Below are 15,813 nucleotides of genomic sequence, written 5' to 3'. Positions count from 1 at the left end.
AGACCAGCTTATATCTATCATAGGCTTCTGTGTCACATGTTAATTTATATGTATCACATGCATTTTTATTCTCTGCTATATGTCTCATTAGTTCATCTGACATCCATTTAGGCCTAAACCTTGAAAAATATTTCTTAGTTGGTATGTAAAGCCTAGTAGCTTCCAAGATAAGTTCTTTGAATGCTTGCCATTTTGAATTTGCTGTTGGTGACATCATCAGTTGGTCCCACTGTATAGAATTTAAATACTGTCTCAGACCATCGTAGTTGCTTTTACGAAAGCAATAACCCTTTACCCCTGATGGCAGTTACCTCTTTGAGTAAATCCCAGCACACTTCAGCACACTGTGATCACTGCCACCTAGTGGTTCCTTTATCCGCAGATTCTTAATGCATGAAGAATCACTACTGATAATCAGATCAAGATTATTACTCCCTCTAGTTGCCTCCTGAACATGCTGATGTAGAAAATAATCATCCAATAAATCCACAAAAGCCTTGCTAGTGTGAGAGTGACCAACCCACAAATTCCAGTCAATATCTGGGAAATTAAAATATTATAAGACTCTCTGATTTACTGGTCCACTCTATTTCCCTGTACAGTTTCTTATTATACTCATCAGAGTCATTAGGCCTATAGCACACTCCTACTCTCCATTTTGATTTTCCTATGCTTATGTCACAAGAAACTGACTCGACACTGCACTGTCCAGCGATGTCGACTGGCTTCACTTCCTTGGATTTTATGTGTTTCTTAACTAATAGCATAACCACTCCTCCCTTCCTGTCCTGTCTATCCTTTCTGTACACATTGTACTCCCCAAATTCCAGTACTGCATTCCTTATATCTGTGTGACACCACGTCTCTGATATCCCAACAATATCTGCCTTTGATGTTTTGAGGAATACCTCAAATTCATCAAAGGGTTGCATGAGCAGAAAATAACAAGCAAGAAGAATAAAGATTTGAAAAGACAGTAATCTAGTTTCAACACTGGCTAGCAGGGTTATCCCTTTGAATAAGACAATGGTGAAGCCACATCCTGAGTACTGCATACAGATCTGGAGCTTCATTAAAGGATGCAGAGCTACTGGAATGAGTACAGAGAAGGGCAACAAGATTGGTGAAGTGAACAAAGGGTTGCTCTTACCAAGAAAGGCTTAAGTTCTACAAGTTGCTGCATCTGGAGACTAGGCACCTGCAAAGTGATCTGACTGAGGTGTGTAAGGCCTTGAATTATTTGAGCAAGCTGAATGCTGATGAGATTCTTCCTCTTGCTCAGATTACACACCTGAGCAGGCATAAATTCAAATTGAGGAAATACAGTTGTCAAATAGATGTGCAGAAATTTGCCAATCAACCAGTGGGTGGTTGATTGCTGGAACAAACTTCCATCTGCTGTTGTAGAAATTGAAACCTTAAATAAATTCAAGGAAGACGTGGAGAAACTTTTGGAGCAAATGGATGGGTGAAGTGGTTTTTTTTTTTTTTTTTTGGCTGATGCTGTATAAGCTTGCTTCCTTGCATCATATGCCTCTGCTAATGCTAACACACAGCAGTGTATTAACTTTCAATACAATGAATTTACCACTTATCACAAAATGATTAAGCTCCATGTTAAGAACTTGATACACTTCCAGCATCTCCATTCCTAAAAAAATCCTTGTATATGAATGTAGATGCAAAATATCTACCATGTGTCAGCAACCTGAATAGGATTATCAACGTCATTATCTAATAGATCAATGTGATTTAACCCCCTTCTACTGTTTAGATAAGTAAAGAAGTCTTTGCTGCTTTTCTTTGCATTCTTTTCCAGAGACCTCTTGAAACCTGCCTTAAAGTTAACTGCAGCCATTATCAACCCATTGCAGGATGGAAGCCTCCTCAACAATTCGTGCTGAGGGAAATGGACCATAATCTGCCACGCTGGTCCAGTGCGGGTTGGCAGATCAACCGTATTTAGCAGTCAGGGGCTTGAACTCCAGTCTACTCAAAGAGCGTGTGCTACTGCACTGCCGCCCCTGACCACTCAGCTACAGAAACCTTCCTTAGCTTGCCTAAATTCCTTTGTGACTTGATTTTATTAGTTCATATCTAATAAATGCAACTGTATCACATGATAATTTATATGCATTGCAATGCATTTTTCTTCTCCACAAGTCTCAGTTCACCTGACATCCATTTAGGTCTGTCTTAAACAGTATCTCTTAATTTGGTATGAAAAGCCTAGTAACTTCTATTATTACAACCCAAAATGCCTACCATTTAGAAATTCCTCTTCGTAGCATCATTAGTTTGTCCCACTACACAGAATTCAAAAACTTTGAGACCATTGGGGTCACTTTTAAGAAATGCAAAAATATTTCCCTTTGCCCATGACAGTAATTGCATCTTAATCTGCAAATTCTTAATGTATGAACGATTACTGCATATAACCAGATCAAGGTATTGCTTTCTCATTTTATCTCTTTGACATGTTGGTGTAGAAATCAATCATCCAATAAATCCATGTCTTGTTACTGTTAGTGACCAACCCACATGGTTCACTCAATATCTGGAAAAGTTAAAAGTCCCCCATTATAAGACATTCTGATTTACTGATCCACTCCCTCTGTGGTACAGTTGTTCTTTATACTCATCAATATGCATTAGGCCTATAACATTTTTGTTTTTCTAGTTCTTATGTCACTTGAAAAACTCACTCAACACTGCACTGGCCACCCATGTTGACTTGGATGCATTGCCTTAGATTTAATATGCTTCTTAACTAAGAGTATGACCCCTTACCACTTTACTTAGTACAATACTTCCTAGTTAAGACTAATTCCTTCCTAATGCACCTGTACCTTTAGCAATAGCAGGTAACAGAAGTAATAAAAATTGAAGGAAACTACCTATTTGTTGTTATTGAAATTTACTTAAAGTAATATTACATCCTTTTGGTGATTTATTAATATGATTAGTCTGGGACTGTGTTAATGGTAAATTTGAACTAGCAAGTTTAAGTTCTATGAATTCTTATTCCAACAGCTTTTTTATTTTTATATGCCACTGCAACCTTTTTCTTTTGATTATCAGATAGCTATACTTTATAAAGTTGATATGGCATTTATATAAAATAAATTTATTCAAGATATAATTCTTAAAATTTTTTATGTTCAGCTTGAATGAGTTCCTTATTTTTCAACAATATATCTAGAATTTCTATTTGATTTCTTAACTCAGTGTTTACCTTTGATGCAAAACTCATTTCTAATTTTTTGTAGAGTACATTATGTTTGGGTATATTAATCCTGATTCTTTGTATTCTAATGCTGTTGATATTAAGTTAATAATTTTCTAATACTTCCTTAAGTGTTCTATATCTTGATCTGTTTTAGTTTTTTTAATTATGTTTTTATTTATTTCATCTATTTCAGATGTTGCTGTTCATATTAATTTACTAGGCATCTTTAATTCATTAGCTTCTAAATATTCTCTATCTAAACTTATCAGGATCGAACTTGAGAAACTCATGGCTTTAATTTTACCTTCTAAGCTATCTTTAGCTATACCTAAGCTATCCTGTTTAGTTACAGCTCCAATAGCTTTAACTATACTTGTATGTATAGCTTCTAACTTTTCTATAACTGGTTTCTAAAACTATATGATATCCTCTGTTAATATTTCTTCTTCTAAATGTTTGTTTTTATTATGAGCTATTATGTGCTTTCAATTCTTTGTAATAGAGGTATCCATACATTATGAGGTAGATGAAATGAAATATATTGATATACATATTTTATCAACAAAATGGCCTTTTAGTTTATTAATTTATGGAGCTAATGGATGTGGAAAGAATAATTTACTAATGAATTTCATAAGTGATTATTTATGTTATAATAAGATATAGATAGATAACATCGGTGTGAAAGATTTAAGTGAATCAATATGTATACAGGCAGTTTTCGCTTTACGAGTTTTTTGTTTTGTTTTTTTTTTAGTATTAAGTATCAACGAAATCAAAAATATGAACATTAATTGCAAAAAATGAATGTTAAACATTCATAAAAATTGCATTTCAAACCACATGCATAGCTATACAATACAGTGTACCACGCTTTACGATATTAATCCATTACCATTGCGTATCATGAAAATGTTGTAATGTTGAACCCAATAATACATTGTTTTTTGGTAATTCATTCCACGACTTCGGAAGTTCAAATTTTCGCTATATAACTCTCTAAAAGGTCATTTTTGTAGTGTAAATTGTATTAGTTACCAATTCAAATCATTAAACGCACTACACTTTCATCGTTATCATATGTTATAAGAACCAATTTTGAACGGATTTGTGATATTTTTCTTAAGCACATTTCTGGAAGTCACAACCACAAAACAATAAAAATAATTTGCACTTTCTGGTTTATTGGGCTTTTCTGTTACTGCAAGCAATTATAAATGGGTAGTAAACTCAACGTTATTTCATTTGTGAACATACCGATAGCTGGAATTGTGTGGATTTTTACGTTATTATGGTGAAATGTGTTTGCCCTTTACTGAAATCTTCAATCGTATAAAAAACATAAATAACTTTTCAGAATCTTCTCTTCATTCCTTTTTTTTTTTAAGCTTCGTAAACTTGTTACTCCACGCAAATCGTGTTAGTTGCAATTTGTGCGTTCTGTCAAAATGCTTATGCATGCTATTGAAATTTATAAAGAAAAGATAAGATTATCTTGGAAATAAACACCTCTTGAAGCATTTCTGAAGAAGATGACTCCTTGTGGAACAAACCGAGTGCTGAGCGAATAATGAGTGATGAGTTGTTGTTGTTTGGTTTTTAGGAGCATTAGCAGCTTAGGCCATATTACTCCGGGATATGCGGTGGTCATTCCCTGACCTTTCCGCATCATCCGTATTTGGTGGTGACGGGCTCGAACCCCGGTCTAATCAAGAAGCGTGTGCTACGCACTGCTGCTCCTTCCCACCTGGCTACGGAGGCGCCATAATGAGTGATGAACGAGTGTGCATTTAGTCGATGATGATGATGAAGAATAAACATTCTTTAATGGCCCCAAGTACTAATCGATATTAGTGACCACAGGGCCTACTCATAGTGATCATCTGGCACGCCTTACTGTAAATACGTTTCTCCTAAGTTTCGCAAGTCCGTTAACTCTTCAGTATCAGAATTAAACAGACCTATTCAAATATTATAACCTAGAAAGGAAAGTATCTTTCTTTAACCCCCTTTTTTATTTTTAGTTCATACTAACCTTCTCTTTGCTAGTAATATATATAAATAATAATAGCATCTTTATTTTGTATATCTTGAAACAAAAAAGGTGCACATTTCAGAAGAGTTTCTTTAATAAATTCTCCTTCACTGAGGGCTTTTCCATGCTGAGCCATGGAGTGAGCAATGATGAAACTTGCTGATGTTAAATTCGTAGGGCCTCTTAAGAATTTAAGGAAGTTATTTGATTGACACTCTTTGCGGTGTAGCTGCTCAGAAACATATTACTTTCTTTCTTCCTCACTTTTTTTCCAAAAGGCACTAATGATTTGTTTCAAAATGTCATTTTACATTCCACGTTCTGCTTACTACTGTTTCATGTACTACTACTGTTACTACTGTTCCACAATAATTTGCCATTTCTGTCAATAACGCCGTACTTCTCTGTCCACATCTTGAAAGCTTCGACCACTTCCTTTATCACTCAATTGGGATTTTTTAATTTCAGGTTCCTCCATAACAGGGCTAGAATATTAAAGAAATAAAAACTTTGTATTACAAATTACAAATCTCACAAAAAATGAGAAATATTTATTAATAACAACTGTTTTCTTACCTTTGCAGCAGTGTTGTTGAACTGGCACAAAATAATTCAACGCACTTCTTGTTCACACGAATGCAAAAGCTGAACTGAACTCAAACAGGGAGAATAGTTGTCGGGTGTTGTTGGATGCTGGCGTGTCACCCAAAACATTGTGGCATGTCATAGGTTCACCATCACTGGTTTATATCTAGTGCTACAAATATGTTTTGGTATCTGGATACCTCAAATATCTTAGATTTAAATATCTCAGATTTAATAGTAACACAGATCCAAGACATGACAGTAGTAAAAATAGAATCAAAGACAAAATTAAATGAAAATTATAATGAAGGATTTTCTAAGAGACTGGAATTAACAGAAGGAAGTAAGGAAGTATGTTTATAGTTGCCACTCAATAGAATATCTGGATTCTACAGAGATGTTAAAAAAGTTTTAACACGAATTGAATTAGATAAAAATTCAGATTAAAATATTTTAATTACAACAGAAAATTATAAGAAATATAAATTTAATTTGGAAGAGTTATCATTATGGTTACCATATGTTAAACCCTCATTAACTACCAAAGATAAATTTTTACAGAATTGTATCAGGAGAGCATTAGCAGTGCTTCTTTAACCAGTGCCTTCATTAATTTCCCTGGAACAGAAGTTAAACTAACAGGTCTATAATTACTTGGTTGCCTTTGATCCTCCTTTGTGAATTGGGGTCACATTTGCACATCTCCACTCCATGGGTACCTCCTCTGAGTCCAAAGAAGGCGCTCATAATTATGGCTAAGGGTTTGCTTACTTCCTTTGCTGCCTCCTTTAATATAACTGGATAGATCCCATCCACCACAAGTGCCTTTTTTATGTTTATCTTCAATGATTTCTTCTCCACTTTCCTCTCAGTTATTACAAAATCATCTAGTTCACTGACAGAGTTTAATTTACCTCTGGCATTCCCCTTTCTGGATAATTCCTCATGTGTGAATGTAGATGCAAAATACTCATTTAGTTTGTTAGCCATCTGAGCAGGTTCATCAACAGTTGAACCATCGATATCCAGTGGACCAATCTAATTCATCCCTTTCCTTCTAGAGTTTACATAGGTAAAGAACTCTTTGCATCCTTTGCCAAAGATTTCTCATAATCTGCCTTTGCCTGCCTAATCACCTTTGTGACTTGGTTACAGACCAGCTTATATCTATCATAGGCTTCCATGTCACCCATTAATTTATATGTATCCCATGCATTTTTCTTCTCTGCCACATGTCTCATTAGTTCATCTAACATCCATTTAGGCCTAAATCTTGAACAATATTTCTTAGTTGGTATGTAAAGCCTAGTAGCTTCCAAGGTTAATTCTTTGAATGCCTGCCATTTTGAATTTACTGTTGGTAATATCATCTGTTGGTTCCACTGTATAGAATTTAAATACTGTCTCAGACCACCGTAGTCGCCTTTACAAAAGCAAAAACCTTTCCTTTACCCCTGATGGTGGTTACCTCTTTGAGTACATCCCATTTCAGCACACTGTGATCACTGCCACCTAGTGGTTCCTTTATCTGCAGATTCTTAATGCATGAAGAATCACTACTGATAATCAGATCAAGAGTATTACTCCCTCTAGTTGCCTCCCAAACATGCTGATGTAGGAAACAATAATCCAATAAATCCACAAAAGCCTTGCTAGTGCGTAAGTGACCAACCCACAAATTCCAGTCAATATCCAGGAAATTAAAATCCCCCATTATAAGAATCTCTGATTTACTGGCCCACTCTATTTCCCTGTACAGTTTTTTATTATATTCATCAGAGTCATTAGGCCTATAACACACTCCTGCTCTCAATTTTGATCTTCCAGTGCTTATGTCACACCAAACTGACTCGACACTTCACTGTCCAGCGATGTCGACTGGCTGCACTTCCTTGGATTTTATGTGTTTCTTAACTAATAACAATCCCTCCTCCTTTCCTATCCTGTCTATCCTTCCTGTGCACATCGTACTCCTGAAATTATAGTTCTGCATTCCTTATATCTGTGTGACACCACATCTCTGATATCCCAACAATATCTACCTTTGAAGTTTTGACCAACACCTCAAATTCATCAAATTTATTTACCAAACTCCTAGCATTGGTGTATATGCAAGTATACATGCACCTGTTCCTATTCTTAGCTACTCTAACACAACCCATGTGTTTACTTGTACCACAATTCCTCCCAGCAGTCATTGAAATACCCGGCATCTTGTTTTTCAGGCTGCTGCTCATTCCAATAGAAGCAGTGCAAGGATCAATTTCGCCTCTGCCAACGACTACTGTTAATCTATTAGTCCTTGTATCCTCCCAAGCTAGAAATTTTTCGACCCACCTAACACTGCCTTGATAGCATCAGCAAATATTCTTGCACCCTTTCTATTTAAGTGTATCCCATCCCTGTAGAAGCAGTCTCTCCTGTTCACAAGTACAGACCAGGCTGAAAAAATTCTATCCCTTGAGCCTTGCACAATCTTTCCAGGGCCAAATTGATCGACAAGGCTCTCATCATATATTCCCTCCTATCGTGTGTCTGGGCAGAATTGTAGACACTTTCAAATTCAACCCTAATTCATGGCTTTTTTTCAACAGTGACCTGTACTTGTTAACTAATTCTGCCGGTCTCCTACATCATTAGTGCCAACATGTACAACAATATTACCTTTTGTGCCCTTAAAAGCTGATATCTGCTCTACAACGTCATCAACCTTTGCCCCTGGCAGACATACCCTGGTCCTGTTCCACCTATCCTTTTTACACACTATGTTCCCCGTTTGACAATAGAGTCACTAACAACTACTAGTTCCTGTGGGACCAGCGAATTCTGCCTTGGGAGTTGCCGCTGTGTTGTGTGATGATTAAATGCAAGCTCTGGCGTTGATGTGGGCAGCTGAGAGCTTGATGGGCCCCCTCAATTTAGATCCTTTGAGGGCATCGACCCTGTCCTTCAAGCTCTCATACAGGCCCATAACAATGCTGGGTTGTCGCCTGATTTCCTCACACTGCTTACATCATGCGCACACAAAGAAATTTCCTTTGGCAATATCATGTCCCATAACTGATTGCTCTGCAAACATCAAACAAGCAGTGCATTTTAAAAGGTTGTGATTCAGAGGGCAACTGTTCTCCCCTGAGCCACAGCACTCCCATTATCTTGAGGGAGCAAATTGATCAACAAGGCTCTCATCATATACTCCATCCTCTCGTGTCTGGGCAGAATTGCAGACACTTTCACATTCAACTCTAACTCGTGACTTTTTTTCAACATTTACCTGTACTTGTCCAGTAAATCTGCAGATCTCTTACTCTTAATGTCATTAGTTCCAACATGTACAAGAATATCACCTTTGTGATATTGTTGTACACGTTAAAAGATGATATCTGCTCAACAACATCATCAACTTTTGCCCCTGGCAGACATACCCTGATCCTGTTCCAAAAGAGAGCCTGTTAACTTGTTATGGGAGTGTGGTAATGTTTATTTATCTAATGTAAAGAATGATAATGGAGGTACACAGTTAGTATATAGTGCAAAGAAATCGCCTTCGCATATTTTTATTATGTTTCAGAAATTAAATAGGTATGAAAATCAAAAATAAATGATTTTTGACAATTTGAATTTAGAATCATGCTAGATGAAGTATCCGGAACAAGATATCCATATGAAGAATTTAACATAAATTTTCAAAAAAATAAGTACATAAGATAATATATACAATTTTCTTATCTGGAGGAATTAAAGATCTGTACTGTCATGAAGGAACAATTATTATTTTCAGTTGGAAGAATTTCAATTGGAAGTTTAAAACTATATATTCAATAATACATGTTGTAAACATGCTGAATGTATTAACAGTAGATCAGTAGATGTTCTATTTCACTGGAGTTTAAAAAACAATGAAAATTATAGAATATACTGTTTAATTTTATCTGAAAAAGAAGAAAGTTTTGGTTTTTAGATGAAAAGATAGCTATTATTTATTTAAAAAACTAGTTATAATAAATTAAATTGTGGAAGACTACACAGAACCCCAAACACATTCCACAGGGAACACTAACTAGAACCTTCTAAGCCAACACCTAGGCTTTTGACAGTGACAAAACTAAATGACAAAGCCACACCGAGCACATAGCACCTACCTGCACCCAAAGGAACAAACCTGGACAGGTTGACAACCCATGCTTGACAAAAACCCCCTGATGAGATGCAGACTAAATGGCAGACTCAACCTTGTACTTTGGACGGGTCTTGTACCCAACAGTTGCCTTCATGAGATAGAGACAGCAGTACAAGCTGACAACCTGCAGGAACAGGTCACTCGAACTGTGACCACAACGGCATGTGCCGACAATTACCTGACCCTGCTCAACTGAAACAAGTCACTGAATGGGATCTGATCCCAAAAGTGACAGATACAAATGACATAAAATCACCTGAAATGACTGTAATCACCTTAGGAATGAAAACCACCACATTAGACAACACCAGACGGGACCTACTCCCCTGAGAGAAAAACCACAAGCCATACTGTGACCCACTTGGATTGGACATTTCTTTGATCGTGACCGCATAGCCGGCTGATGATCTGGACTGGACCCACTTTCTTTCCCTATCCTGGTGGGGGAAGGGACGGCCTCCCTGCTGCCCCCTATTTTCCTTTTGGTGGGGCATGGGCATGCCTACTAACTTACCTGGGGATGTCTTCTCTATTGACCCCATATTTCTGTCTTTTCCCCCCAGCCTTCAGTCTCCCCCCGTTCCTTTTAAACACCTCAGCGTATGCTCCACACAATCGAAATTTAAATTCAAAATTTAACTGCTTAGCCGTGCATCACTCTTTTGGACTCCTCAACTCCTTTGGCGCACGATAGCCTTAGATGCTGATACGCCATTAAACTTCCAATAACTAACCAACCTAAACTCCTTAACATCTTACCCCTGAAAATTGCAAAAAAATATATTTATTTTTTTGTTTACATAGGTCCTAGCCACTGAAATCTCAAGAAATTAGGTGGCAGGGCCTACCAGAGTACTTATTTAAAATACTGGTGTACCCGACCTGCCTCGATGGGGCTAAGTGTGGGCAACAGTAAGCCCCCAATAGGGGTCCAACAGCGAAATAGCCAGATGAACAATGGTATATCACACTACACTTAACAAGATCCATAACTTTTAAATCCCTAGCCTTTACTGTAACGTATGACAATGTGTGGAGGTGGGGAAACCCCTGGAGCCATTATACACACTTTACTGTAAGACAGGCTGAAGTATCTGTATTAGTAGTGGCAAATGATGCAAGGCAAGCAAGCTTATACAGAATCAGCAAAAAAAAAAAACCCACCCTTATTTCACTATCCATCCTCTCCAACAGTATGTATATTTCTTCCTTGAATTTATTCAAGCTGTCCATTTCCACAATATCAGATGGAAGTTTGTTCCAGCAATCAACCACTCACTGGCTAAAGGCAAACCTCTGCACATTAATTCTGCAACCATCCTTCCTCAATTTGAATTTATGCCCCCTCATGTGTAGTCTGAATAAGAGGAAGAATCCCATCAGCATTGAGCTTATTCAATCCATTCAAAGCCTTATCACCCTGCAGGGTGATAAGGCTTTGAATGGATTGAATCAATCTCCAAATTAAACACCTCAATGGTGTTTAATTTGGAGACTAGGCACCTGCAAGGTGGCTAGATTCCAAATGCTGCAATTTGCAGAATCGAAGCCTTTCTTGGTAAGAGAGACCTTTTTTTCCCCTCACTAATCTTGTTGCCCTTCTCTGTACCCTCATTTTTGGAAAGATGCTCTACATTTTTCTAAAAATTAGGTATCCACACCTGTATGCAGTACTCAAGATGTGCCAACTGTTGCTTTATATACAATGGAATAATCTCCTCCTTATCCCTGCTAACAAAATTCCTGTATATCATCAACGAAACCCCATGTGCCATCCTGCAGCCTGTCTGCACTGCTCAGAGAATTTCATACCTGACTGCAGAATTACCCAGGTGTTTTTCATATTCCATTACCCTGACTGTAGTACCACAAAGTTGGTATGTTAATCTGGGATAATTGCTACCTATATGTAGTACTTTGCATTTGTTAAACCTCGATTGCCATTTCTCAGGCCAACTGCCTAATTTTTCTAGATCTTGTTGCAGTAGCATGTCATTACTGTCATTACCTACTCTACCAACCTTCACATCATCTGCAAACTTCGACATTAAACTTGATATACCTTCATCTCATCAAGTTCTTCATGCAGTTTGGATTCCCAGCATAATGCAAGCAGCAACTGCTTCTAGGAACGTTTGAACAGGAATCTGTGTAGAATGGAATGGAACTTTTTTGTGCAGTAGAATTTGACACATCTCCATGTGCAGAATATAACACAGTGTGCTGAATGTAACACAGGTGTCATGGAACAACTTTTTTTAACACCCAAATCATAAATGAAATGCATTATAGCAAAATAAAATTTACCCAGTTTTTTTTCCCAATTTGTTAACATCCATACACAATGACTAAAAGAACTTAATAAGCAAGTGTTTTTATGTAAGTAAATTTTGTTTTGCACTTTTTTAAATATTTTTCCATCAGTGGATGAAATGATTTAAGCATTGCATTTTAAATGGCAAATGCACCATTATTGTAGGGTTTTTTTTTTTTTTAAATAATGCTGCTATAATATAAAAATATTAAACAGTAATGTTTTATGCATTTTAATTTCAAAAATTGTAAATTTCTTATAATGATCCCACACTTCCAGGGTATCCTATGTACAGTACACTACACAAATAAGAAATAAGGAACCACTTAACCACATAATCTAATGGCCACCATAACTGAGTGATCAAAACACAAGGGTACGAAAAAAACCTGTTTTTTTTCCTAAAAGGTACCCCATGCAATTAAAATATTCCTGGAAATCATGTCATATTGATCATATCTACTAAAACTCTTGATTTTTTCCCCTGGAAAATAAAAATAACTATACATGTACAATCTAAATATACTGCAGGTGGGCACCTCTGTAGCCAGGTGGACAGGAGCAGCAGTGCATTGCACACGCTTCTTGATTAGACTGGGGTTCGAGCCCGTGACCACCAAATATGGAGGATGCCGAAAGATCAGGGAATGACCACCGCATATCCCCCCCCCGGAGCAATATGGCCTTAGTTGCTAATGCTCCTAAAAACCAAATAACAAACAAACATACTGCAGGTGTCAGTGGACAACTTTAACAACCACATTATAAATGAAGTGCATTATAGCAAAAATAAATAAAATTTACCGAGTTTTTTTTCAATTTCTTAACATACATACTCAATGACCAAAAGCATTAATTAAGCAAATTTCATTGTGCACTTTTTTTTTTATCAGTGGATGAAATGATTTAAGCATTTTAAATTTTTAAATGGCAAACACACCAATTATTAACACAGCTGTTTACATCCTAGACAAGACTATATGAATTCCACCCCCACCTAAAGGCTAGTACTTTGGGTTACAACCAGCACAGGTGAAATCTACAGTACATAGTAGAATTATGGAAAACATTACAATGTTAATTGTACATGGGATATTATTGCACATCTCAAGTAGAGACCTCTACTTGAGAGATGAGAAGAATATTTACTGATGAGACCAGATGATGATGAGAATTTCAGAATATTTTTTATTGCATCTGGGGCGAGAGGGGAGAAAATTAATATCTACAGTAAACAATCTTGGATAATTATAACATGCATAATTTTTAAACTTATAAGCAACTGTGGTTTTCATATAGTGTTGGCATCAATGGATGTGACTGACTGTCCTGCAACCCCAATACTATATAAAAAAAAGTCTCCAAAGGACAATGACCACAGCTTCCCAACCAAAGAAAGCAAATCTCTTTTGTTCGAAGGTGAAGACAATGTTGATCGTGTTTTTCAATATAGGTACTGTGCACTAAAAATATCTTCCAGCAGGGCAAACAATGAACCAGTTAACTTCAACAAAGACATTCTGAAACAGTTAAGAAAAAAATGTCTGCAGTAAAATATTAGAGCTGGGGCATAACAAATGGGTTCTTCATCACAACAATGCTTGGCGCTTCCATAGCCAGGTGGGCAGGAGCAGCAGTGCGTAGCACACGCTTCTTGATCAGACCGGGGTTTGAGCCCATGACCACCAAATATGGAGGAGGTGGAAAGGTCAGGGAATGACCACCACATATCCCCGGAGCAATATGGCCTTAGTTGCTAATGCTCCTAAAAACCAAAACAACAACAACAATGCTTAATCTCATTTGGTATAACCAGTGAAACAGTTTTTGACCAAAATCCAAATCACAACAATAGAACACCCACCTATTTACCAGATCTCACCTGGTAAATGTGCAGGCCAAGGAAGTGTGATATGGACCGTGGCTTCTCAGCTCCCTGCTATCATAAGTTTCATAATGCTTGTACTGACGTTTACAGCATAGGTTTTACAAGGGAACCATTTTGAAAATATGGAGCACACAAAGAGATGTGCAATGGATCACCTAAAAATCATTCTAAAAGAGGACTTCCAAAAATGGTTCAAAGCATAGAAACAAGAATAACAAAATGTATTTGGGCTATAGAGAGGGGGGGACTTTGAAAAGGACAGTCTCTGATTTCTGTAATTTTTGAATAACAAATGCTTTATTATTAAGTGTTTTTTTTTTTTTTTTTTTTTTGTGCTACCTCACATGGTCATGAAAGAAATATGAATGTTAGCATATCAGATATGTCAAAAATAAAAATTCCACAAAATAACAAAATGGATCAAAAGGGCTGAGATCTTACCTGTTCTGAATTATCTAAAGTTGTGCCAGGCTTATATATACACTTTTTGAAACACTTCTCTGATATTCTCTGTTTAGAAATAAAAAACATTACATGAATAACACAGTTTACATCTCTGACATAGAACCATGTTCAACAGGCATTTTTTTAAATTTCAAATCATAAAATATTATTACATGCATATTTTTCATACAGAATTTTAAAATTGATATCCACCAGCTTAGTTTTTGCATCACATCATCATTAATATTAGGAATGGATCTTTTAAAAAATCTAATCATAATATTTGATCATATTCAGAATTCACATATAAGCTGCCAGTTGCATTCTTCACTGCCATTATATTACAAGTTTACTTTAAATAGGTTGATAATTTCACCTGATTAAGGTCCTGTCTCTACATTTCACCTTTCTTTTTATGTTAAAAGATCAAGGTAAAATTGTGTAATTAATAGTGCTGTGCTTTCAAAAATGGGAAAAAGCAAAGTTAGTTGTTTTATCTTAGTATGAATGCTGATACGGGAACACTAACTTTTTAGGGGCTATTTATCATATTTCATTGATATTTTGACAGTTAACATTGATTTTTTGATTTTTTATTATTTTTTTTTATTAGTTAGATGCGGTGATGGGAATAATCAAATGATTGGTAATCGAGAAATTTCAATAATTGAAATAATCAAATAATTAAATGCTACTAACTAATGATCATTTGATCATTTTGTTTAAATGATACATTAAAATTAAAGTGGATAAAATTAAAATCTTCCCAAAACGAAAAATCAACAGGAAGGAGAATTGCTCCTTCCTGTTGATTTTGCAGCTTTATTCCTTCCTGGGATCTTAAAAAAACAGTAATACTCCCAAGGCCATTGATTAAAAAAAAAAAAAAAAATTTATACAGTAAATTCTCGTTACAGTATTCTCTCTCATATTGCTCTTCTGATTTTAATGTTCTTTCCTTCTGGCCACATCTTAATGCACCTGTATAAGATTGCTTACCCATTTATATTAGGAGTAGTCAAAAATTTTTGAAAACAGAGTATACATGTACAAAATTCCATGTTTTTTTTTTTTCAAATTGACCCCCAAAGTTCAGTACACTGTATTTAATCTGTAGAGTTGGATCCTTCAAAAAAAA

At 36.2% G+C, this 15,813-nt stretch overlaps 1 protein-coding gene across 2 annotated transcripts in view; it reads right to left on the bottom strand.

Moving 5' to 3' along the window:
• LOC150088256 (mitochondrial import inner membrane translocase subunit Tim13-like) overlaps positions 1–15,813 on the bottom strand; it is a 69,742-nt gene that overhangs the window by 10,644 nt on the left and 43,285 nt on the right. Inside the window, exons 2-3 of one of the 2 annotated variants that reach the window (XM_090370659.1) lie at positions 14,673–14,741; positions 5,315–5,749 (exon numbers count right to left, since the gene is read on the bottom strand). In XM_090370659.1, coding sequence (XP_090226785.1) covers positions 5,729–5,749; positions 14,673–14,741 — 90 coding nt within the window. In that variant the 3' untranslated portion in view covers positions 5,315–5,728. Of the gene's footprint in view, positions 1–5,314; positions 5,750–14,672; positions 14,742–15,813 lie in introns of those variants that run through there. The other variant, XM_090370658.1, reaches the window with a different exon arrangement.

The sequence above is a fragment of the Mastigoproctus giganteus genome, chromosome 3, assembly GCF_048544385.1.
Source record: "Mastigoproctus giganteus isolate SK-2022 chromosome 3, ASM4854438v1, whole genome shotgun sequence".
Classification (NCBI taxonomy): domain Eukaryota; kingdom Metazoa; phylum Arthropoda; class Arachnida; order Uropygi; family Thelyphonidae; genus Mastigoproctus; species Mastigoproctus giganteus.
The sequence above is the reverse complement of the archived record's forward strand: the minus strand, read 5'-3'. Positions and strand labels throughout refer to the sequence as shown.